The sequence below is a fragment of the Syzygium oleosum genome, unplaced genomic scaffold (assembly GCF_021117445.2).
Source record: "Syzygium oleosum isolate NSW1041296 unplaced genomic scaffold, Sole_v2.1 Sole_v2.05, whole genome shotgun sequence".
Lineage (NCBI taxonomy): Eukaryota > Viridiplantae > Streptophyta > Magnoliopsida > Myrtales > Myrtaceae > Syzygium > Syzygium oleosum.
Genome location: NW_026607489.1, coordinates 13,577,072 through 13,602,208, shown reverse-complemented (window position 1 = coordinate 13,602,208; position 25,137 = coordinate 13,577,072). Strand labels below are relative to the sequence as shown.

Sequence of the window (25,137 nt, the reverse complement as noted above, 5' to 3'; positions counted from 1 at the left end):
TAGCTATATATATATATATATATATATATATATATATATATATTTTTTTTTTTTTGGTCGAAATCTGATATAGCTATTTAAGAGTGCCACTGGACTGCCTTCTCTTAGAGCTGCTATTAGGACTTAACAATGGAGGAAACTCGATTATTACAACCATCACCGTCAAGCTTTCATTTAACTAGAATAATCGGTTCCCCTTTTACATCTGTATACTGAGAATGGAAGAGATGAGAAATCAATACCTTTCAACTTCAGCAAGTAGTAAGCATCTCCCTGTGGCCTCCTCATCAGAGAGACTCGGCTGAAAAATAGCCATGACCAGCATCGCCTGTCCAAGAAACATCAACTACCAACAACCAATCTAATCTAAAATAAAAGAACTACTGCCATGTAACACCAGGTCCACTGGTTACGGCCCGAGCCTCGGCCAGAGAAACTGCCATTGCAAGCATCATTTGCTCCTCGAAACTCTCTGGAACGATGGGAGCGGGAAGACTTTGAAAGCCCGCATCAACTTCATTCGGTTGTGGTAAAGCAGAAATCCCACCCGCGTCTTCTGGTGAATCAGAACTTGCATAGCTGGTTCCCGCTTCAGCAACTTCAGAGCCACGGTCCATGTTCCATTCACCATCATCCCTTGCCATGGGAATCCCTCCCCCATGCGGAAGTTCCGTTCCACCCTCTGGGGCAGCATAACTGCCCGAATCTTGTACCGCAGTTTGGTAAAACGGACCACAATTTGGAAGCACATTGTATGTTGACATAGTAGTGTTGTGGCTAAAGGAGGATTCTCCACTCATCTGTTGCCGCTCAGCAAGGGCAGCTATTGCACAGGCAAGTCCACCAGATGGAGATGATGCTGAGCTCGCCGCCAATGGAGCAGTGGCTTGGGAAACATAGTGATCTTCTGAGACATACTGTTCAGAAGGAGCAGCGTCACTTTGAGCAAGGCCTTTATGCTTGCCATTCTCCTGTTTTTACCGTCAGCAGAATAACGTATCAGCTGGAATAATTCGATTACTCTAGGCACCATGATGCCGCGAACGATAAAAGACAATGGTTTGCAGATTTCAAGGTGCTTAGACATCACTAAAATCACCAGTCGGTTAAAAGACACACCAGATTTACAGCAATTATATCATGCTAAAAAGCAGATCATAAGTCACATTATTTATTTCCAGCCACTATAGTGAAATTTTATGTTAAATTGTGTACTCTGAACAATCAAGTCATCAAAAACAACCATAAGAAAAGTCAATATTACAAATTGACAATACCCATGGATAATTTCTACATATGGTATCACACTGTTATTGACATAGTGTAGCGCGCTAATAAAAGGCCCATGCAATGCGAGCTCCATGCACTTTCCATGAAAATATAGGCTCCACATGATTTGTGCAACATCAAAGGTCCTCTCTACTTCAGCATCGACAAACTAGGACTCTCAAGAGAGAAACTATAGCTTTCACGTGCATTCTAGTATCTTATTTGATAACAAAATCAAACACAATAGTTATCCAAAGATTAGAAACCATGAAGTGAAGCAACTGCAAGTGAATATAGGTTCCGCATTCCCATCATGGATCCAAACACTTTTCAGATGTTATCATCTTGCAAAACGATAATATCCATGCTCAACAAACACCAGTAGTTGTGCAACAAAATTACTCAAATTGCTCCAATGCCTTCCCAGACCACAGAACAATAAATGGTAGAACTGACAACTACAGCACAATAAAATTTATTCTTCAAGGACACTGACCAGACAGTACTAGGAGATGGCGAGAATTTTCTGTATAACCACATTAAGAATATCACCACAGAGCGCAGATTATCAAGAGAGCAACCGCATTTGGGAACCTCATAAAGCATAAATATAAAGAAAGTGAAGCATCTCAATCTTAATAACTACTTTTAGAAATACACATTTCCCAGTGTTGGCATTCCATGTCCAAAAAGCCAAACCAGAAAAATTTCATTCCCATTTTAGCTTAATTTCCATGGCTAACTACAGAATCACAATATCAACAGTTCATTGCTATAAAAGTTCACCTGAATGGAAAGCCAGATTGCTTCCATGACCATTATGTCCTCGAGATCCAGATCAAATTCATCATCCCTGCAAATGACCCAGTGAGATACAGATTTGACTGCCAAAATGACGATATGCAAAATAAAGGGATTTTTTAGAGTAAGATCCTTAAAAACATGTACTTCCTATATGCCACATTTTCTAACGACGCAAATGCATGCCAACCAGTCAGAGCCCACCACTTAAGTTTGACTTTCACAACAAGGCATCTCAAGACAGACAAAAGTGTCGTGGAGAACTGCCTATCATTGAATGAAAGGGCATTAATTGTTCTTCAATGACAACCAACTCATATCTTCACACCCAAAAGGAAAAAGAACTGGGGTTGCTGTCAGCAATAGGGTTGTACTCATTTTAACTGAGAACTATGAATAATTTTTTTTTTCTTTTGAGGTCACGTGCCCGAATGAAATAAAAATATGATAGTCGCAATTCTCAGCCTTGGTATTTTCCAAGAGATATAGTCTAATGATCACGTCCTTGTAGGTTTCATCGAGATCAGATACAGATCCACAATAACAGCCGAGAAGCCCACTTCAGGCTCCGGAGATTTGTTTTTTCCTCATATCTCTTCCTTTCTTTATATTGATATACTTTCTTTTCTTCGTTTCTTTGGGATGGGTGAAACAGGGGCATAGATTCATGTACTTGTAAGAGATGCCATTATAGATGGAATAAATTAACAGCTATCATCAATTTAAGTATCAACTTCCAGGGAGGATAACAATGCCGAGGCCCTTCATACTAAGATCCATAGCAATTTGCCCAATAAGGTTAACTAATTACAGAAACCGTCTTATGTCGTTTTCAACAAGAGATTCTTGGCGTGCCTCGAAATAACATCAGGAAATACTTACCTGTTTGTCCTTAGGTGGGTAGGTTGTCTACTTATCGAAGTAGAACAAGACTGATCAGCAGAAACAATTTCTTCTTCATCTACAGGAGATCTCCTAGATGAAACTGCAAACAAAAATGGACATTTAGCAACACTCTCAGAAGTAAATGCAAGACATGAAAATAAGAGTTCAAATTCCAATGAAAATGTACCTCCAACTGAGCCATGATCAACCTCAACAGGTCCCATAGTTCTGCTTGACGAACTTAAATCTTGTCTCTTCAGCATCCGCTCTTCCTCATCCTGGAGTTCCTTTTGTCGCATCCTGATCTTTGCTTCTATTACACGTTGTTCTTCCTACATAAAGAATGCAATTATTCATTATCTCTAGAACAGTCCCACATTTACGGCGAGAAATGCATTCAAACCACAAGAAGCGTATCTTACGACTTGCTCAATGCCCTTTTCCTCCTTTGTTTTCACACCCCGATATTCCACTGCATAATTCGAGGTTTTGCAAAATGGGCACCTTACATCATTAAGAAGAACAATTGGGAGAAGATGGAAAGAGAATTGAAAAGGTATGTATTGACAGATTCATAGACTATCAGCCAAATAATATTGCTGGTGAGATGGTTAAGATTGAAGGATACGGTGTAGGGCGAGTGGAATTGGGAACCTTCATTTGCAGAAAACACTCTGGTACACAGAAGAGGAATCGCGTCACTATCAGCTGACAATAATTCGATGCAAAATGCAACAGTTACCAGACATTAACCTGTACAAATGCCTTTTGTGCAACATCTGGATCGGTTAAGGCTAGGGTAGTACTGCAAAAAACAGAACAATGGGGAATGCAGAATTAGTGTCTGCCAACAGGTCTCGGGAGTACAAACAATTATCTCCAAAATAGCATTTGCCTCATCACTCAAAGGATCAACACGAAATTAAGGCAAGACAAAGAAAGGCTGACAGATAGAATGTCTTCTCACTTCACACCAAGCTTAGCTTCTTTCCTCTATCTAGAGGACCCCCGAACTAAAAAGTGCATGGAGGTCAAGTAAACGTAGGGGAAAAGAAACTAAAATTCACCCGACAGAAGTGCATCAGGAGAATGGGAGAAGACTAACCAAGAAGCAAATTGGGCATTCTTCGAGTTCGCATGTGCTTTCTTCGTCGCCCGGATAGCATGGGGCAAGCTTGGATTCAAGAATGAGTTTCTTGAGCCTCTTAATGTCGACATCTTTATGATGGTACAGCCCTTGAGGCCTTGTATATTTCTCATCCACTACCTGTCTCCTCCTTCCCAGTTTATTACCCATGCAATACCGTATGGACGACCTCTTCGCTTCTAGCAGGGGAAGGCGGTAAATCTCCTTCCCTCTTTTACGTCCCTCGGCCAAATTCTCAATCCAAAATCAACCCGCGAGCATAAAAGACAACACCGACCAACAAGAACCCCACCCGCAAGGAATTCTACATACCCGCCACCGTCCTCACTTATCAGCTCTTTCTCGAGGAGACAACACGCGCGGGGACATATCCACGCATCGAAACTGCCTAGACACCAACACCGTTATCAAAACGCACAGGCTCGCAACAACGCAAAAACCCTAACTACCGACGGATTTCGCGTGGCGGAGCTCTGGTTTCAGCCCGGCCGGGGACATTCTGCCGCAGGAGAATGTTACAGCAGCCCTGAAACGGAAGTACAGGCTAAATATGACAAGAGACGGAAAACAACCCACAAACGCAAAAAAAGAAGAACAAAAAAAAAGGGGGGGGGGGGGGAGAAGACCCCCAAAATCCAGACGAACGACGGTAAAGAAACCCTAAATTCTTCGGCCAAAGAGCAGCCCGCTCACCGCGAAACCACCAAATTCCAGCACAACCGGGGACGACAGGCTCCGCCGCAGCCCGGAGAACATTCCCACCGCCCGAAGGAACGCCCGAAACCGAGAACGCGAGGAGAATTCGACCCCCCGGGGGACGAGAATCGAGCCCCGGAGCACGGGGGAGCGAGCGGAATTGGGATCGGCGCAGCCGCAGCCGCCCTGAAGAGGGGAAGGACGCGCCGGAGCAAATTCCGCCGGAGAAGCAAGAAACGCGCGCGCGCGCGCCCCCGGCGAGTCCCCCTCGGAGAACGGGCGGTCCCGGGGAATTGGCGGAGGGCGGGAGACGACGGAGAAGGAAGAGAGAGAGAGAGTCGAGATCGATCGAGAGAGAAAGAGAGAGAGAGAGAGGAGGAGGAGGTTTGGTGGCTTTTGCTTCAGCGAGGAAGGGAGCACAGAGACGCCACCGCACACAATCGGGGACTTCCTCCTCCTCTTCTTCCAGGCACCATTAGAGAGAGAGAGAGAGAGAGAAGAGGGTAAAGGGACCGTTCCGGGTTTCCAATTACGTGAAGTTTCTAATAGATTAAGGTTACTAAATATTCTCTGATTAAGGCAAAAAAAATATAAAGGTTACTATATATTTCGAAGCGGAACATAAAACGAATCGACCATATTCTCGTCCCGTTTAGCTTTGCTTTCCCATTTTGGGATTCATCTCGGCGTTCGATTAATGTGTCTCCCAAAAATTAAGGATTAGATATGAGATTTTTATGTCGAGAACGATAGATATATGGAAATCTGTACTCAAAATTTATGTCGTTTAATCGCGTACGTGAATAACTTCTCGAGATTAAAGTTTGAGCATTTTTAGCGGCTTCGAAACCCGATCACCTTCGTATCTACAAGATAGGCAGGATCCCATAATGGGTAATTGTTGGATTGATTGCAAAAGTGAGGTTGACAGAATTGATAAAGGATGTGATTTAAATCCGTTATATCCACAGAATTTAGAATTGTAATCTCGGTTCTTTTCTTGCCTTTTATATTTCAGTTGCGCGTTTGCTTTTTTCATAAACTTCGAAAGTTTTCTAACTTGTCTCAATATATATATTTCGACCATATATATATATATATGCTTGTCGTGTTGTTTGGTTTCGTTTAGTTTAGTTTCTTCTTTCGGCTGAGTGCGATCTCTTTCCACACGTTAAAAGAAAGGGAAGGGAAAAGAAAAAAAAAAGAAAAAGAAGAAAAAGAAAAGACACGTAAGAGAAGATGAGAGAGGGAAGCAAGGCACGAACGAACAGAGCGGTAGAGTAGCAGACGAGGAAAGAATCATCATTTATCTCCCCCAGCAAAAGTCTTCTCCCACCAGCCACGCGCTCCTCCGCCAGCGTGCCACCCACGCGCTTTTTCTCTATCCAAATCCCCCCAATTTGGCTTCTCTTCTCCCCCCAATTAACCAAAAAGTATGGGGGCGTGAGATTCTTGCATAACTTGTCATGTTAGGAGAGAGCGACACAGACCACTCGAATCGAGAATCGACCGAACCGGATTTTGAATTAGCCTGTTTTTGGTGATTTTTAGGAGTGTTCGATCCGATTTCCAGTTAAGAGGAGAAGCAGACCGATTATTTATTTATTTATTTATTTATCATGCATCCTCTCTTCTTTTCCTATTCGTCTCTCACAAGTCAAGTCACACCTCCTCTGCTCTTTTCCTCTCCTCTCTCACGCACGCCCCCTTTCACAATCCTAATCACTTGGACCCTAATCTCCTTTCAGCCTCGCTCGTCAGTTAATTGCCTCTCGCCCCTTAGACCTCGCTCGACGCTCAGGCCTCTCTTGCTTGTCCCTCTCGTTCGACTCTCAGACCATTTAGTTGACGGAAGACGACTTGGAAGAGTTCTTGCAACCAAAGTTCGACTCTCAGACCATTTAGTTGACGGAAGACGACTTGGAAGAGTTCTTGCAACAAAAGCAGCGCTTCAAAAACCCTCTCGTACTAGTAGGCAAGTCTCGTCCTCCGCCTCATTTCTTGCGAATAGCTTGTTTATCCTTTAATTTTTGCACTGTAGTCAACTTTAAAGTACATGAATTGTAAAGAGCTTGCCGATTTGGGAACATTTTTCTCTTCTTGAAATTGATTAGGGAGTTAGAGGGACTAAATCGAGGCTTAATTGGGGGGGTGATATTGCAATCCCAATAAACGGTTCCATTGGACCCGGCGGTCCGATCTTCGGTTCCAGAAACTAGAAATTGGTCCATCTAGTTCGATTTTATGGTTTCTGGGTGGGACTGAACCGTAAACCGATCACCTTTATATCGTATGTAATTAGCCTTTATACACGCTTTACGCACGTATTTACGGCTGTTTTCTCGCCATTCTCGTAATAAGCCTAGAGATTACAGAAACTAATTAGTACGGCTTGAACCCGTGTGTAAAATGGTAATCACGTCGTGCCCATTTGAAACTCTCAAAGATTGTTGAACTTATGTAGAAAAAAAAAAAAAAGAAAGAAGGAAGGAAAGAAACTTGAAAAAAAAAAATGACGTTGTAAGAAGACTTTTATCGGGTTTACAGTCCACATAAAAATAGCTTGCATGTTGATCTTGGACGATTGACACTGGTAGAATCCAGTCATAAAATCAACTTCAAACTCACATTTTGCTCCTCAAACGGTGAGATGTGTAGAGTTTAGTTTACTCTAGCGATGGACCCAACCATCTTTTATGGCCAAAAAACACAAAAGCACAATCGCTTCAATCATCTCTTATGGCAAAATTGGCATAGGAAAGCGAGACAAAACACTCTTGTGGCTCAAAACCTTGACAAAGACTATAAAGGTGGGTTTTGATCGAGACCATGTCGACATGTAGCCACGTGATTGAAGATCTTGTGGAGGATATAAAAGGGGCAATTTACATTGTGGGCCAAGGCTTCTCCGTTTTCTCTCCTTCGCCACTTGATTTTATGGCGTAGTTGAAGGTGATGGAAAAAAGATCATCGCTTTTAAGATACATTTGTTTCGAGAGAACTGAGTGATTTAAAATGTATTTTTGAAAAAATAATTATTCATATCGTTTAAAAAAATTAATCAACAAAAAATATTTTCATCATCGATAATAATCTATGCTTAATTATTTTCGTGGATGATGAAAAAATTTTTCATATATTTATTTTTCCAAATGATATGAGCGATCATTTTTTAGAAAAATATTTTTCAAATCATTCATTTTCTGTGGGACGAACACACCCTTAATTTCTATAAAAAAGTACTTCCCATATATTAAAAATTTTGTTCTAATCAATGTTAATATAAAAATTAATAAAGTGGACAAGGAAGAATATCGATTGCAAAAAAATTATTAATTATCTACCTTAAAAAATCCCGAAAGAAATGAGATAGATCGGTGCATTCTCAATTACTGTACACTATATGATGAGTTTGTAAATGCTTCACTGAATGAGATTCCATTAAGTATATGAATTTTGACTTAGTCACATATGACGAAACCTCTTATAAAGTTAACGAGATAGATGCACATTACAAATAATAGACTCGCGGCGAAACATTCTCATCGGTAGTAATTGCTAGCAAAGCCGGCATTACTCAATTGTTTACTTAAGTTGAATGATGTGGTCGGACGAAATTTTCTTTTTTATCGGCACAGGGACAGGGAAGGGCAACCACCGAAATCGCCTCTAGGGACGTTATCACAAGAGTTCTGCACTTTTCCCGTAGAAAGATGCTCGATATAACCTATAGTTATTCGGTCTACGCACAGTTATTCAGAATTAGCAAAGACGCCCTGATCGGTCAATCGATTCGAGATTCGCTCGCGACGTGGCTGGAAGCATTCGGAATTTTTGGTCTGGGCGGGAATCGAGCGGGGGACGAGAGGACGCGCGCGCGTGGGCGTCACGCTCGACGGGGGGTGAAGGAGCGGGGCCCGGGGGCGAGTCGATTCCAAAAAGCGAGGGACAACCGGGGGGCCCCACCGAACGGGACTGGCTTCGGCTCGACAACATCCAGGCCGTTAAATCTGTTGACCAAGATCTCGATCACACGACTCCTGTTCCCCCCCCCCGCGGCCCCCCCCCCCCCCCTATTTTTTTAATCAATTTCTCCCCTTAATCCCGTGTCAGCCACAGTTACAATAAATATATAATCTTTAAAAAAAAAATGGTCAATTCCCATTTTGTCCCGACCCGAGGTAGGACAATCCAACCTGATCTCAGCAGAATGATTAGCAAAAGCGACGTCGTCGTACGAAGCCGCCGATCGGTTGACCCCAATCGGTTGGGTTGGGTTGGGTTGGGCCAACCGAGGAGTTCGGTGGCGCCGTGGCTCGTTTTACAAGCCTAGCCGCAAACCGAGTGAGTATTCCAAAAGTTGGTAGCTGCTGTTCCATATTATCTTGTCGAAAGCCCAACCGAAAAAGGGACATGCACGAACGAATTAGTTGATAAACAAATGAAAAGGGCGCAAAGTACGAGTTTAGCGTATCATTAATTCAGATTCCCCGCGATTTCGTAATTTAAATCGGACGTCGCCGGTCCGGCGGCCCTCGTCCCGCGCGGCATTGTACCCGTGTTCCGGGATCGAGAGAGACCGGGTGTGGCCGGATCCGAAGGTCGGGCCGTGCCTAATAATAAATCCGGAGCGACCCGTGACAGGAGGTTCGCGTGAAGATATCCGGGAGAGGCCGTCGGGCGACTCACCGGTGCCGTTAATCACCTCCGATGTGATGCGAGCAAATCGGTATAAGTAGCATCTCTTTTCCGAAAATCCTTTCCTCTCCTCTTTTTGGGATTTTTTTCGGGGGTCCTTGCCGGTGCGGGAAAAAGAAGAAGGTAATTTGGACATTCACCGTCGGGCGATCAACGTGCGAATTAATGAATTCGGCTATAAGGCTTCGTTCGTTTTTGCAGAAAAGGAACGATTTGGAAAACATTTTCCAAAAAAATGACCGCTTATATTGCTTAAAAAAAAAATAAACGAACGGAACATATTTTTATCGTCCACGAAATATTTAGACATAAATCATTGTCGATAACGAAAGCATTTTTCCATCGATCAATTATTTCAAGTGATATAAGTTATCGTTTTTACATAAATTATTTATTTTTCGCGGAATAAACGAAACCGTAAATTTATTTCGAGCAAACAAATCTTCGGTCCAACGGCGAATGCGTAAAAGAAATTGTTCGACGGGATGATTGGGCCCACGCGCAGAAGCAGGTGCAGACCCTTCTTTTGCAGTGCTTGTTGGTCTGGGACCAGCATTTGCTCCAAACAGCAGATCGCACCAAGTCTCGATTTCTCGCCCTTTTGATTCGACTAGACTCGAGCTAAAGATCCTCGTAGAAGCGACTCGGGGATCGCAATACCTATAGGGTCCTTCGGAATACAAGAATGGTACGGCATACACGGACTAACAAAGGCTAGAACCTCGGATCCGTATGAGATGCTCAAACTTTGTTTCGCGCCGAGAGTTCATATTCTCTGCTACCGCGCGGGGCAGAAAAACATGTCCGATGTTTTTCTGCGTGGATGATGATGCAATAGTTAGGACGCAATCAATCGCAGCGCATCATGCAACGAGCTGAAATCTGTTTTCTTTGAAGATCCAGCAATATATGTGGTTCTCACGAATTGTTGCCAATTCAGTTTCTTTAAACAACTTTAGACAATTCAAAGAATCCAAACATCAAGTATAGTAAAGTGTAAACATGGCGAATTCACTCGATTCTCGCATTCACTCAGATTAATAGTTCCAGGGGCATGAAAACAACTATTGCAAATGATATGTATATATATCTGTATAAAACTGCCTCAAAAAATTGATAACAGCACACTTTAAAGAATACATGTGTGCGTATTGGCACGCGCGAATAGAATAATGTCCAAGATACAAATACTGGCTTGTGAAATGGATCTACAAATTTGTACAACAGAACAATAGTTGGGTTGGGTGCTAAAACACCCACTTAAGGTTTGCTGCATCGTTCTGTACATCAATTTTATAAACTGATATTCATATACCTCGAACATTAGCCCAATGAATAAAACAATATCTCGAGAAATAGATAAACCGTGGTACACAAAAGTCGAATCAATTACTCCACAGATCGTTGAACTCACCCACGGGCGGCATCTCCTTGAGCATCCTGTCCAGGTCGTACTTGAAGGACAGATTCCTCGACATGCCACCGCAATCCCCCACGCCCGATTGAGCTCCTCCCGTCCCCGCCGTGCAGTTCTGGGCGTCTGGCGAACCGGGCACTTTCGAATCTTTCCCGGTCAACTGCTGCACAACCGACTTGAAGCTCTTGGGGTCGGTCTGGACGTACTGCGTGTTGATGATCACAACCTTTATTCCCTCCTTGCCTTTCTGCTCTGTCATGGGATTTTCGCTTCCGTCGCTAAAGATGATTGTTTTCAAGATGCTGTCAGCCCAAAAGACGAGTGTCTGTACAAAGATAAAAGAAAGAATTGGTACTGAAGCAATCCAACGGCGGTGAGCTCCTATATATAGTCGAAGATAGAGAGATAGAGAAGATTAGATCAGACGATGCATGAAAGTTCGTACGGACAGCGGGTATTGACGGTTGATTGGACGTTGCTTGTGATTGACCGTAATCGACCACGTAACGAGTACAGAGATTCAAGCAGTCTAAAACGACCAAGTTGACATTGTTATTTGTTCTCTGTAACATGTGTTTGGTTCGGTCAAAGTCAAAGCACGCAGCTTCGAGGGTTTTGATTTGTCCTCCACCCTCCTGAACCAGACACGAAATTACAGGTTTTTCAAGATTTCTGGACAACCTACGACATGTCCACGTTCCTTTCGGGTTCGGTTACGTCGTTCCAAAAGGGGGTTTTCTAGGATCAACCGCCGTACATCACAAGCCCTTGCGCCGCAAGCGAGCTGTATTTGTCTCTGTTGTGTGTGCGTGTGTGGATTGAGGAGCTACTCCGCGATTTGGGGAAAAAGTCAATGCAAGTCGTTCTTTTCAAAGGGTCATCATTCTCCCATGTTTTATAAATTGATTTTACTTGATGATTGGTCCGGTACGGCGGTACAAATCTAGAAAGATGGTGAAAAAACCTTGATTTCTTTTTTTTTTTTGGTCAGAAAACCTTGATTTCTCAGACGCATCAAGTTGAGATGTGGGGAAGTTACTGAGAAAGTGAGCTGCTCTGGCCTGATGTGGATAGCTTTTAGGAACAATGGCACGTGCTTTTGATTTTAAAGCAACTACGAAGTTGGTTTTGAATGTCATTTCCATGATATCGCTTTTTATTCGTCATGCACCGATAAGACGAATCGATCAAATGTTTGTATGGACCACGTAATATTTTAGGAAAATTTGAAATAGGATTTGAAGTACCTTTATTTTCTCGAAGGATGATCCAAAATGAATTTTATTTGAAATAAAAACTTGAAGTGGTCATGACAGTCTCAGATAAGGTCTGACATTATCGGCCGGCCAATTTTCCGACTGGTCAAAGACATTTTCGTCCAAAGATAAATTATTTAATCAGTTAAAGGCATTTTCGTCCAAAGATAAATTTTTAAAAATTTTCCTTTGGATTCTTTCCTGCTCATTTTCTTCTTCGTCTAGCATGATGAACAGGGAAGAGCCACATATTCGCCGTGTTCATATTCTACTTCGTCGAAGGATTCCAAAGGCACAGTGTTGCACAATGCGAAGGCCATGAGGCAGAGTGAGCTCGGAGAGAGTGTTTCCCGATAAGGTCGTGCGGAGGTACCCAACCATCCGGCAAAGCAGGACGCGAGGCAGCGTGACCTCTAGATGATGAGCTCAAGTGCAGGGAGAGAGAGAACCCACGATTCCAAATTAAGGCGTAGCGATGCATGATCTAGTAAAGCGATTGCGAATCTAACCAGAAGCCGAGGACGTGGTGCGTTTCATTGCTTATGGTCCACTATGGCTAGATCTTCTCCATGGCTTCGAATTGTAGTATGACCCTCCCACCAACGGGTGTCGGGCTCGCCGTGCCTCCTGAAAGCTCACGTCCAGCTTGAAAGTTGGTCATGGTGGCGCATTCTCAACTCCCAACAACCAACCTAGTCTACCTTGGATTGCAGTTCAACGTTGTGAAAACAACGCGGAATAAGATCTGAGGTTATTCAAGGCAAGTTTGGCGATTCCGTTGAGTGCCGCCGTGCGTGAGAGTGTCACCAAGTATGGTGAAGCGGGTCGCTGACAGAAGACACGAAAACGAAGACAACGAATGGCAGACGCACATGTTGGCCCCTTTTTTGATCAATCAAACTGATTCGTCCAATTTCCACACGAATCCTTTGCTGCAATACTAATTTCTCAACTCCGATTACGAGGAGCGACGACCGGAGGCAGCATGTTGTCCTCATCAGCGTGTGCTCATCGGGCAGCATCGGCCACGCCATGGCCTGGCCTTCGCCGCCAGGTACTACTGCATCCTTGCCACCGGCCGGTCCCTCTCCTCCATGGTCAAGTCTTCGGCACCAGTTATTGCTGCGTCCTTGAGTTGGCTGTTCTTGCGTGCGACTTTGGCCACTATGGCCACCGCTTTTCCCTGTTATCTTGTTAGAGGAAGAAGAAGATTAACAGTGAAGAAGAGAGAAAAATTAAAAAATATATTGTCTTTGGACAACAAAGTTTTTGATTGGCCGGCGAAGCGAGGTCCTTATTTGAAACCCTCAAGGCCATTACAAGTTCTTATTTAAAATAATGGGCCTAATTCCAAAAAAAGCCCTCAACTTTACACTTTGTCCCAATTATATCTTGAACTTTTTTTTATCTCAAGAAAAACCTCAAACTTTTATCCGAGTCCCAAATCTGCCCTCCCGTTATAAATCCGTCCAATTAACGTCAGAAAAAAAAAAAAAAGAGAACCGGCAGCCGCGGCGGTGGCCAAGGCTTCGCCGGTGGCCGCCGCCGAGAAGGAGCGACGGCCCTCGCCTGGGCCTTCCCGAAGGCCGGCGAGCCTCGCCGGCCCCGGGCGAGTCGCCGCGAGGGCGTGCGGCCCCGTCCGGGGAGGGCGCGACCCTCGCCCCGAGATCGGGGCTACACGCCTCGCGGCGATTCACTCGGGCCGGCGAGGGTCGCCGCCCTCGCCTAGGCCTTCCGGGCCGGCGACCCTCGCGACCCAGGCGAGTCGCCGCGAGGCGTGCGGCCCGATCGTGGGGAGGGCGCGACTCTGCCCCGGATCGAGGGCGCACGCCCTTGCGGTGACTCGCCAAGTCGTCGGCTCTCGCCCGGGCCTTCCGGGCCGGCGACCCTGCGAGCCGGGCGAGTCGCCGGCGAGGGCATGCGGCCCTCGATCCGGGGAGGGTGCGACCCTCGCCACAGATCGGGGGTTGCACGCCCTCGCCGACGACTCGCCCGGGGCCGGCGAGGGCCGCTGCTCCTTCCCGGCGGCTGTGGCGGCGGCCACCGGCGAAGGCTTGGCCACCGCCGCAGCTGCCGGTTCTCTCTCTCTCTTTTTTTTTTTTTTGACGTTAATTGGACGGATTTATAACGGGAGGGCAGATTTGGGATTCGGATAAAAGTTTGAGGTTTTTCTTGAGACAAAAAAGTTCGGGATATAATTGGGACAAAGTGTAAAGTTGAGGGTTTTTTTTGGAATTAGGCCAAAATAATGTTTACTTTAAACTATTTTTTGAGAAAATCAGGACACTTCATATCCTTATTTGACATTTTCCCTAATATATTTTTCCCTATTGACAATGATTCATTTGATGTAGTGGTCGATAATACGCTGGTGCATTACCTGATATCACACCTTTAAATTTTACATGATTTTTTTTTTTTACCATGAAAAATTTGAAAGTTGGACTAGGCCAACCGATTCAACAAGGGTATCAGTTTTTGAAATGGTTTTTTTTATGACGGCTGGTTAATCCGTTTCGATTTGTTTTTATGGATCCGGTTTGATACAACTTTAAAATAGCATAGTGAATCCACATGTTGAGCCCATTAACAAGTCTTATTAGATTTAGCTTCACTTAAAAGTTCAAATCGCGTAGTTATATACGGGCTAATTAAATATTATTATCAATTATTTACTTCAGCTCAAATATTCAATGTGACATTTTTTTTTCTCAATACCTTTTTTGGGCCCAAAAAATCTGTGTGTACGAACAAGCAAATAGTACGGCGCCCAACAAGACGAGATGAGCAAAGAAAAGGGAATTCTCACCACACACATGCATACATGCGTATTTTTTTGGCAGGGAATTTTGAAATTTCAAGAAAACGGTGACGTACAATATCCATGCTTTTCTGAGGGTGCATTTAATAACTTGTCAAATAACGATTGATTTTATTCTTTTATTCTCGAGAATAAAAAAAGAATAGAAATTCGTTTGGTAAATTTTTTGTTCCCGGGTACAAATTTATTTCCAGAATTAGTTTTGGAACAGAATAAAAAAAAAGTTGCTTCTTCGTTCTGGAAACAAGAATAAAAAATGGAAAATAAATTTTTTTTTCTTCTTCTTGGTTGTTCTTCTTCATTTTTCCTAGCTTGTGGCCGGCGAGGGCGAGGGTGAGAGCGGCCCTCGCCCAAGCCATGAGCCGCCCTCGCCGGCCCTAGCCTGCCCTAGCCTGTGGCCAGTCGCTGGCACTGGCGACCTGGCCATGCGCCAAGGAAGGGGAAGAAGAAAAAAAAAAGGAAAAAAAAAGATAGAAAGAAATATTAAAAAATTCAAAATATTATTAATAAAAAGAAAATTTGTGCAATTACCAAACACATTTCTGTTCTTTTTCTATTCCAGGAATTGAAATTTTGGGCAGCTACCAAACGCCTTCAAATACTTAGAAATTGTTTCCTGGAATAGAATAAAAAAAATCATTTCTGAGCAGAAATTATTTTCGGGAACATAATGGTTACCAAACGCACCCGAAGAGATCTTCTGAATTAAGGAAAGTCGTATCTGGGGTTAGCAAAGTCAAAATTGAGAATGCGAAAGGAAATCTCTAATGAAAAAGATTACCAAATTGGCTCTTTCCCAGAAGGAAAGAGAACTGGGACGACAATTCCGCTTGTAATTCGAGTTTGAGAAGGGAGCAGAGTCAAAATATGCAGCGCCGAACGCACAGAAGACAAAAGACTGCTTATGCATTCTCATAAAAATGGTGCACGGCAATTAGAATAAGGATTTTGTCAATGCCTGCGTGCTTACTAAACAATCGATTAAAGAAATTCTATGGGTCGCTTTCGTGTTATGCACCGTTCCCGTTTTGAAAATTGAATTATTCCAAATAAAATACGCTTGCTCAACAAGTACTCCCGAAATGCACGTCAATAGTTTTCTTAATACAATAAAGAGAACATTGTTTATAGAGTACAGAGAAGCCAATTGATCTCTGGATAGTTTCTCTTAGGTTTTCTTTTCAAGCCCTTACCTCTGATTTTGTAGTAGATATCTTGCTCTTGCAGATCATTTCATCAAACCCTATGCCAATGTATAAAGGAAAATGTTTTGCAAAGAATTCGTGGGCACGGTGGTCGAAAGAAGAGGTTGCCGGAGAGGAAGTACTCTCTTGAACTCGAAGTGATTGAGTTGCTCAATGATCGCTGTAACGACTAGATTTAGATTTCTGCGAGAGACTCATGGACATCCCCCTTCTCTCTCTCTCTGAGCAATGGATGGATTGAGCAGATCTGTCCCATCCTCTCGAGCGACCATCGAGACAGTGGACGAGGTGGTCGTCGTGGAATCGCAACCACCGTGGGTGGTCGCGACCATTGCAGAGGTGGTTTGTAGAGGCGTGACCAAATTTTTATATGCCATTGAATTCTGATTACTAGTAGACATTGGAAGCTTAGGTGATTAGGGGGCAAAAGCGAGCAGATTCCTCTTCAGACAAGATTATAGAATCACTACTTGGCCAACCGGAAGTGGATAAACAATCCGCTGAATATCCAAAAGGTGATCAAGAATGCAATATTCATATTCCATAGATTTCCATGTGAGACACGATCCAAAGAGGTGGGTTTGACCCGAAATTGGCAACATATTAATCTGTGAGTGCAGCTGATAATTCCATATCTTTGGCCAACGACTCATATTGGCCATTCGACCAAATCAAGTCAAAGCCAATGTACCCGGATAAATAAGATCACAAGCCCCTTCTGAACCTAGTATTGTGTAGCTTCTCCCTTTGGATTGATCACTTGAAGGTTAAAGATGGCTTCAAGAAACAACTCCAAGAAGGCGACAAAGGGCCGACAAAAGATTGAAATCAAGAAGAGGGAGAACGTCGACGACCGCCGCGTCACCTTCACCAAACGCCGCACGGGTTTGTTCGAAAAGGGCGCTGAGCTCTGTATTCTGTGCGGGGCGCAAGTAGTCATAATAACATTTTCGGAGGGCAAGAAGGCCTTTTGCTTCGGGCATCCGGAAGTCGACAGAATCCTCGAAGGCTACCTTGATGGAGCTGCCGGTGTGGATCCCACTGGCAGCGGTGACAGTGGCGGTCGAGGAAGAGAAGGAGAAGGTGGTAGCGGCAGCGGCGACAATGCCTACTTGCAGAGTACGCACGAGTCGAAACAGCGTTATTTGGAAGCGATGAAGCAGCTAGAGAAAGAGAAGGCGGATCTAAAGCAGATGCAAGGAAGTGGAAGAGCTGAGAATGGAGGGTTTTGGTGGGAGGAGCCAATCGAACATTTGGAGTTAGAAGAGCTTGAGTATTTCCACAAGTCCTTGGAGAAGCTTACCGGGAGCGTATTGACGAAGCTTGATCCAGCACAAAGCCAAGACTCTGCACTTGTGTTGCAACACGATGCGGCGACGGGCGACAGATGGTTCGCGCAAGATCCATCTAGTTCTTGGCCCTTGCCCTTAGGGAACAATTCTAGGGGACAATTCTAATGTAAACTATGACAGCATCATCTTTGCTCATCATAGCGCAGACGTAGCCTTTAACGCCCCCCACTCCAGATACCAAATCTTAAAGGTATACCATAGACAAGCCCCCATCTACCTATGATTTTCTATTACTAGATCGAATTTCAACATCGGTGAATTGATTATCTAGTGTGTCCTGACCTATGCATGAAAAAATATCACCCAAGACGTGACAAATCTTTTCACATGTGGCATTGCAACTTATCAGTGCCCCAACATGATCCTAGTGTTGTTTTCTCGTGTGGGAACATGAAAGTGGTCTAATGCATACTGATTCTCATGCAGGCTCACATTAAGTTACCGACAGAGCCTGCAAAAGCAACCACCCTTCTTGAGAACAAAAGAGAACGTATCCTAAAGGCTGCGAAACTAGAACTCATAATAAAAACCAGCCAGAGCGTGCCGTGATCTCAAGTTCCAGAACACCCCCTTTTTCTCGATTGTCTCGGCAGCAAACTCTCCTATCAGTTCTCACTCGTGCTGTGACATTATACTAACAACTAGTGACAGCTCAATATGGCAACTTCAAGGGCTCCTGCACAAGGACGAGTCTTTGCTAAAGCATGGGCAAGGATTTGCTTCGTGTCACCACTGATGCAGTTGAAACGAAATCATCATACGATAGTGATTAATGATTAAATAGGTTAAAGAACCTCAAAGATTGAGATCGGTCCTCCAAAAAGTGAAACTGAGAGGGGGTCAAGGCATTTTCGGTCACAGAAAATGTTGCAGCTGCGACAGATCAAGATGAGAATAATGAAAAAGAGGAAAATTCAAAGTTCAACAACCTCTTTGTCCCAACAAAGTTCCTCTCAACTGTTCAGTAGCCAAATTTGACGCAGACTCCTCAAAGCTCCACTCAATATCAACTCATTGGTGGGCGAGTAACCCGCGGCCTCACTGGTGTCTTTGAAGGACTTACCCTACAATTGAAGATATTATATGAAAAAAAAAGCTTAGTCATGGTCTTAAAAGGTAAAAATTTGCAATTGCTCGTAGTTAAAGATCCACCTGATGGGCTGAGATCCCAAGACCATTCCACTGCAATTTAAAGCAACAATGGCACTTTCAGCCTGCCCACAGAAACAACTTCGAATCACTTCTCTTTTTTGTTTTGGGGAAATCATCAGAATAAGGTCAAAGCAAGAGCATGCTCTCTCATCTGCATGAATAGATGCACCAAATTCATACAGTAAAGAACTAAGCACGAACGAGTCCAAAGCACAGGATCAACTAGTTTACATTTATGACCTGATCCAAAGAAAATAGCAATGCATTTTACATTTATGACTAGGAAGATTTATTTAAGAAAGACAACATAGTAAGGTATCCTTGTATTGTGTTATGAAGCCAGTGCCAAAAGGAAATTCCAGGCACATGCAAAAGCACGCCACTATGCAAAGTGCGTCAATCCGTTTGCTGTAATGTCTTATGCAGATTTAAAGCCAAACAAGAAAAAGAGATAATTTGATTTAATGTGCAGGGATAATTACATGCAGGCATGTAATATAGCAACAATAGATAATCACAGAGAAATAATCACAGATCTCTTCTCCTCGTACCATTTCACTGTGATTATTTAATCTTCTATGTTCCATCTATCTTTTTCCTCAAACGCAAAAACGAAATTCAGTTCAGTTGGCAAGCAAAAACTTATTTACATTCGACCTGGCCCTCAGGATTTACTGAAACTCTGAAACATGTGTACTTTTTGAACTTCCAGTTTGTTCTTTCTTTCCTTTTCTTCTATCGGTCCTTCAGAATTAGTTTCTAAAGGGAAAGGACCTTGTGTATGAAAAAGGTTTCTATTTTCACTAGTTTGGAGATGCAGAAAGCTTCCAGCTTATAAGGCTGCTCCCAACAAACAAGGCAGAAAATGAAGAGAGGAAATTCAATCCTGATATGAGCTCCATGCATTTGATTTCATTCGATTTATTGTTCTTCACAAGGCACTTAACATAACAAAAGAGAGAATACTTTTATGCTTTGAATCAATTTTGACCATTCATAATCAAGGCCAGGTTGCACATGTCTATTTGGCATGCTCAAAATTTTATCTCTAGCAAGAAAAATGTGAGGACGACATAGATGAAATACGCTCAGAAAACACTAAAAACAAAATTCATGGACACGCCGAGTTACATTTAGTGCATATAAAAGGACATCCCTTCTTTGGGAATAAATTACCAACACTGTAGTTCTTGCTTTAAGGGACCATCAGATTCAGACTATGTCTCTAGATTTTGCAAGGCAAGAATCTAGGGAACATAATCAGGTACAAATACATCAATAAAATGATGATGTCCCACTCTGCAATCTCAGGAAGCAAAAACAGACTTACCCTAGCAAATTCAACAAAAGCAATGCGAGTAGAGTGCACATGGTCCCCTAGAAGCCTCAAGCGAGTGACCTACAGAGAAATTAGTTTTTGGATAGTCTACGGAAAATGATAGTCCAACATAGATTGCGTGTGCATGAGAGAGAGAGAGAGAGAGAGAGAGAGAGAGTTGGCCTGGCCTGACCTCACCACAGGCTACTTCGAAGAAATTTTTGACTTCAGCTTGAGAAACCTGCGGTAGAAAAATGGAACATAAACCAAACATATCAAGCTGGCGCAAGCAAGAACACTGCGATATGGTCAATCAGTAAGCAAGTTAGCCATCAGATGAGGACATGTAGCATATGGCAAGGACCTTGGGAAAGAAACAGCAAACTCGGAAATTTAACTGAAAGGACGAAATTTACTTTTTACCTTTTTATCAATATTTGTGCAATAAACTGTCCTTGTACACATTTCTCGTTCATCCTCTGACTGCGTTAAAACAAAAGTTTGTATGAAAGAGCCCAATAGGTAAGTACTTCGAAAGTTCTTTAAGCATCTACGGTACGTGTGGATATTAAGCACAAACATGCATGATCCAGAGTCCTTCTTTAGCATCATATGGCCATGTACTAGAACAGAGTGTAAAAGGAGGCAAAAAGTAGTGGAACATTGTGCCACGACCATAACACTTAAAGGGCAGCATTCGCTTTTCATACCCTTGGGAGATAATTTGGATTTACAGGAAGTATAGCTGTCTTTGATGGTAAAACCCTCACTGGATAGTATCCTAACATTGTCCCACCGAGGTTCAAAGCTGCTCTTGCATCATCTGTCAACACATTCCAAGGAACGATGGTACATGAGCATCCCAATACTTTCATGCCCACATAAATATGAGGTTAATTAGCCAGCCAAAATGGAAATCTTACATTCATCCGCAAATTCAACAAAGGCAAATCGAAGAACTGAATGTGGATCGCCACAAATTCGGCAATCAAGAACCTTCAAAGAAAAAATAGAGAAATCCAGTTAATATGCTGCAATGACATCTTTGTGCTGCGTTTGGAAACGGTGGAACTGATGGAAAGGAAATGAGAAGGGAAAGTAATTTTTCTCTGTTTGGAAGCCCAGTTGAAACCCCCCCTTATCTTAGTCATCCCGATTTCAGGATGAAAGTGAAGAGAAATGCACACTGAATGGAGTACCAAAATCCCGCACATGATGCATAAATTATCACTTATGGCCATGAACCGTCAGCCCCATTCTCAAGTAATGATATCTGAAAATGGGAGTGGCCCAGAAAAAGTGAAAATCTGGAACCTGAAGATGATTTTTTCTTCTACTGTTAGTTGGACCATATCTTTTATTTTGGCAAGAATTAAAGTGCATCTGTGACATAGTTTTTACATTCCACCTTTAAAGGGGAGAAGTGTCATTTACTATCCTCTCAATTATTCTTTTCCAAACAAACAAAAGTTGAATTCATCACAATTTCTTCACCTCCACTGTGTACCCTTCCAAACAAACAGGAGGAAAATTACTATCTCCATCTCTTCTTTCTTCACCTCCTACAAATTCTTCCAAATGCAGGTTACTATCTCATCTTGGGCAGTACTAGACCGAGACAATCTGTTTGAGAATGGGCTCCTGGGATGGATGACAGGGAACAGAACACGGCAAAAAGTGCAGTTTGGGAAGCAATGGCAGAACGGTTCAGTCAATCATAGAACAAAAAGTAAAGCGCAAGGCAGCATAAAACTACTTGTGACTTTTTGCAGGTATAAAGCTTCAGTTCAACCAAGCCTCAGGGTGATGCAAACCGATTTTTAACATCAGGAACCGATAATTAAGAGACATTAACGCTTTCCTACATTACACCAATCCCTTTTGAAGGAACCACAACCTGTTTAAAACTGATAAAGCAGCGTATCAAGTAAATGTATCAGAATATTAATACAATGCATAATGCTACTCAGTGAACTTACTTGTCCGCAATTACTAAATAGGGTAGCCAGCTGCTCTTCAGTGACCTAATTCAAAGTGAATTTTTCATATTAAGGATCAAGTTAAGTTGGACTAAAACTCTACACACGATATGAAGGACACATTTGCATCAAGGGTATAGTGGTGTCTCTCACATGCTGATCGATGTCAGAAACGTATACCGTCCGTCTGACACTATCTTCCCTTTGAGCTCTAAAAGACCGTCCATTGAACCTTCTTCTGCCTTGGTTGAAGCTATTTCTTCTCTGAAGTTAATAAAGAGGGGGCACAGCTCAGAATGAAGTCTCTATGAAATAAAGACAAAGAGCACGTGACAGGCATAAATAGTCTAAATCTGCACAATAACAGAGAACATGCTCCTTTACATCATCATCTTCCACGGGATGCGCAAAACAAAGAGTGTATATTAACTTCAGAGACCAAATATACAAAATTCAGAACCCAAAGAATGTTGCAGGCGCTCGAAGCAGAAAAACATATATGAACGACAGTTAAACCAATAATTATGCATGCAGAGATTGACAATTACAGAGAATTCAATTCATACACCACGACCATGAGTTTCTAGACGACAATGTCCTTAATTGACCAGCAAACTGCAGAAATGACTGCTACATTCTCATGCTCAACATATCAAAAGGGCTCAAATAATCAATATGAAGAATAACCTCCAAATTTGTCGGCACAAATAACGGGGACCAAAACTCGACTTGAAAAAAACCGCGAATTTCTGGACGAAAGAATGGTTATCAGACCACACAGAGAAGCTATTATTATACAGACCAGATCACAAACATGTGACAGTCGGGGTTGATCAATGGCAAGTAATTAGAACAAACAATCCAGGATCATATGCGAAGTCTGCGGTGTTGTCGTTGACCTTGCCACCAAGCATTTACGTTTAGAGGATACATCTTAATTTCCAGTGGGATTGTCTCCCAAATCACTGTAAATCTTCCAACACGAATTCATTGAATAAGCAATCGCTATATATAGTATAATCGAAACCAAATTCCCAATATCCAGCTGGACGCATCAAGCTGACAACATTCACGCCAAAGATCAAAATGAAACACTGGGAGACTCATTTTCCAGCTGCTCAAACCCAGTCGTTCAATCAAAAAGAAAAAAACCCAGTCCAAATAATGTACATCCAACATGAACTGAAACTCCTAGCAAACCAAAACAATCCAATACCAATAGAGAATTTGCAAGATCAGACCGAAAAGATCAATACCCTCCTATTATTCGCCAAGTTGTTCTCGGAGATATTCTTCTCGGCAGCTGGGAAATCGCTGATCAGGAAGCTGCCATTCTGCTGGAAATGAAGGTGCGGCTGCTGCTGCTGATGCTGATGATCAAGAGCTTGGGAGTAATACGAAGGGATAAACTCCTTAGCCAAAGGGTTCAACTTTGTGAACATATCGACCAAATTCTGCATGGTGAATTCCGATTCCGGCTTCGAATTCGGTTTCGAATCCAACCTCTTATTAGCAACCGCTGCTTCATTGGAAATCTCAGCAACCGCAGCCATAGAATCAGACCCACAAAAAACCCACGAGCGCTCTCTTGATCTTCCTTCCTCCTCCCCTCCTTTTTTTTTTCTTTAACGAACCAATAAAGGGAAAAACTTGGACAATGTACGAGGAGATTACAAGAACAACCGGCCTTTTCTTTTTTTCCTTATCTTCTCGCAAAAGCTCGGAATTTGAGCAATCGGTAATGTTAATGATACTGGGTCGGAATTATATCCAGAAAAGGAATGAAATTCAAGTGCCCATTTAAAGAAACGAAGCCGGGGATGGGAAAGATGGGAAACCCAGAAATGCCGAGCGAGAGAAAAACAGAAAGCTGAGCTGAGGAGGGAGCAGTGAAGTGTATTCGTGTGTGCGTGTTCGTGTGCCTGTGACTCTGCGCGCAGTGTGCGAGAAATAGGGTTTTGGGTGGATGATCAAGAGAGAGAGAGAAGCGTTGAAGAAGAACAGGTGGGCTTCGGCTTTGGCTTTTTTCTCTACCCTTCTTTTCTCTGGTTTCGTTGCACAGAGAGTGAGAGAGAGAGAGTATTGAAGTGAGTGAGGGGACGTTAAAAATGGCAAAAACAGAGTCTAACGTAAGATGACTTAAGCATCGGCTTTTGTTACTTTCTGCGAAATTTTGATAATGTCGCCCTCGTAACTGCAATTCCCGGGGGAGTTTGTTGGGATTTTCTCTCTCCTCTCCCCCTTTCTTTTCTCCTTTTCCCTTTTATAATTTCATTTTCATTTTCCCTATTTTATTCTCAACTCATTATTATTATTATTATTATTATTTTTTTGGGTGGGGGGGTGTTTTTCCCCCCCTTCTAATTGCAATTAGTCTCCCGAGGTTAAGTTATGGTTCTGTTCAGTCGGTAGAGTTCGTGCACGTGATGTTAGATCATGAAAAGTGAAAAAAAATTAAATCTCGTCGTATATAAATGAAACTTTTTTGGTCGGAAAAATAACGTGATGAAGAAGACTCGAAATCAGATACGGGACCCTTTACTCCAAAAGTTTCATTAAGCTATTAAAGTATAGGGTGGAATGCATTTTCATTGAATATGTCTTAATGCTTTCTTACCGAATGTGGATTCTCACTATATGCCGACATAAGGATGAATTTCTTAAGCATGGATCTCATCATGCGCTATCGGAAGGTATGGCGGAACGCATAAATGGAACGAAAGGAAAGTATGAGTAATTAAACTCTCGACTTCTAGTTTTTATAATCGACTGAGAGTTAATGGTTGCATCGGTTACTATTTGAGCATCAACCGGAAATATGTTTAATTTATTTTGGAATACTTTATATGCACAGATATCATTTTATGAGATTCACCATTGACTAGATTGTCATGTATTATAAAACTAGATGGAGGTCCCTTACGAAGAGCTAATATGCTTGATGAATTATCGAGAACGTAGTTCGAGAAAATTTTGACAAATTATGTGAATAATCTACAAATTAGTAACTTTCATTATTTATTCTCTAAAACGAACTATAGTCGTTAGATGATATATGGAACGTTATACTATAAAAGCTACATATGGAGAATGTATGTCTCAGTGTAAACTTTTCTACTTATAGGCTTCATTGGGCCTTAA

The 25,137-nt window shown here is 42.7% G+C and overlaps 3 protein-coding genes across 4 annotated transcripts; 1 reads left to right on the top strand and 2 right to left on the bottom strand.

Annotated features, from left to right (window-relative positions):
• Positions 1 to 144: 144 nt before the first annotated feature.
• LOC115668491 (E3 ubiquitin-protein ligase DA2L-like) lies at positions 145 to 5,291 on the bottom strand. The gene is made up of 9 exons (XM_030589936.2): positions 4,796 to 5,291; positions 4,061 to 4,628; positions 3,709 to 3,760; positions 3,584 to 3,629; positions 3,378 to 3,459; positions 3,143 to 3,287; positions 2,953 to 3,055; positions 2,056 to 2,122; positions 145 to 971 (listed from the first exon to the last, which is right to left on the bottom strand). Exons 2-9 carry the CDS (start codon positions 4,250 to 4,252, stop codon positions 381 to 383), a joined length of 1,278 nt encoding a protein of 425 aa, XP_030445796.1. The 5' UTR covers positions 4,253 to 4,628; positions 4,796 to 5,291; the 3' UTR covers positions 145 to 380.
• A 10,833-nt stretch (positions 5,292 to 16,124) lies between these two features.
• On the top strand, positions 16,125 to 17,813 carry LOC115663331 (agamous-like MADS-box protein AGL62). Its single transcript, XM_030585341.2, has one exon. It carries the CDS (start codon positions 16,969 to 16,971, stop codon positions 17,650 to 17,652), a length of 684 nt encoding a protein of 227 aa, XP_030441201.1. The 5' UTR covers positions 16,125 to 16,968; the 3' UTR covers positions 17,653 to 17,813.
• A 475-nt stretch (positions 17,814 to 18,288) lies between these two features.
• Positions 18,289 to 24,062, bottom strand: LOC115663332 (polyadenylate-binding protein-interacting protein 9-like). 2 transcript variants are annotated; one of them, XM_030585342.2, is made up of 10 exons: positions 23,253 to 24,062; positions 22,150 to 22,260; positions 21,997 to 22,041; positions 20,941 to 21,013; positions 20,728 to 20,840; positions 20,441 to 20,500; positions 20,211 to 20,258; positions 20,030 to 20,098; positions 18,700 to 18,761; positions 18,289 to 18,611 (listed from the first exon to the last, which is right to left on the bottom strand). In XM_030585342.2, the coding sequence occupies exons 1-10, from the start codon at positions 23,547 to 23,549 to the stop codon at positions 18,554 to 18,556; spliced, it is 936 nt and encodes a 311-aa protein (XP_030441202.1). In that variant the 5' UTR covers positions 23,550 to 24,062; the 3' UTR covers positions 18,289 to 18,553. The 2 variants fall into 2 exon arrangements, with proteins under 2 accessions (XP_030441202.1, XP_030441203.1); XM_030585343.2 differs by lacking the exons at positions 18,289 to 18,611; positions 18,700 to 18,761 and adding an exon at positions 18,814 to 18,850.
• Between the last annotated feature and the right edge of the window lie 1,075 nt (positions 24,063 to 25,137).

Coding starts and splice junctions, on each gene's coding strand:
- LOC115668491 (XM_030589936.2), bottom strand. CDS start 4,252: ATGGGTAATAAACTGGGAAGGAGGAGACAGGTAGTGGATGAGAAATAT. Junction 3,630..3,708: donor CACAAAAGGCATTTGTACAG/GTTAATGTCTGG, acceptor TCTGTGTACCAG/AGTGTTTTCTGCAAATGAAG. Junction 2,123..2,952: donor ACCCACCTAAGGACAAACAG/GTAAGTATTTCC, acceptor GGTCATTTGCAG/GGATGATGAATTTGATCTGG.
- LOC115663331 (XM_030585341.2), top strand. CDS start 16,969: ATGGCTTCAAGAAACAACTCCAAGAAGGCGACAAAGGGCCGACAAAAG.
- LOC115663332 (XM_030585342.2), bottom strand. CDS start 23,549: ATGGCTGCGGTTGCTGAGATTTCCAATGAAGCAGCGGTTGCTAATAAG. Junction 22,042..22,149: donor TTTCTGACATCGATCAGCAT/GTGAGAGACACC, acceptor ACTTTGAATTAG/GTCACTGAAGAGCAGCTGGC. Junction 20,099..20,210: donor TCGAAGTAGCCTGTGGTGAG/GTCAGGCCAGGC, acceptor ATTTCTCTGTAG/GTCACTCGCTTGAGGCTTCT.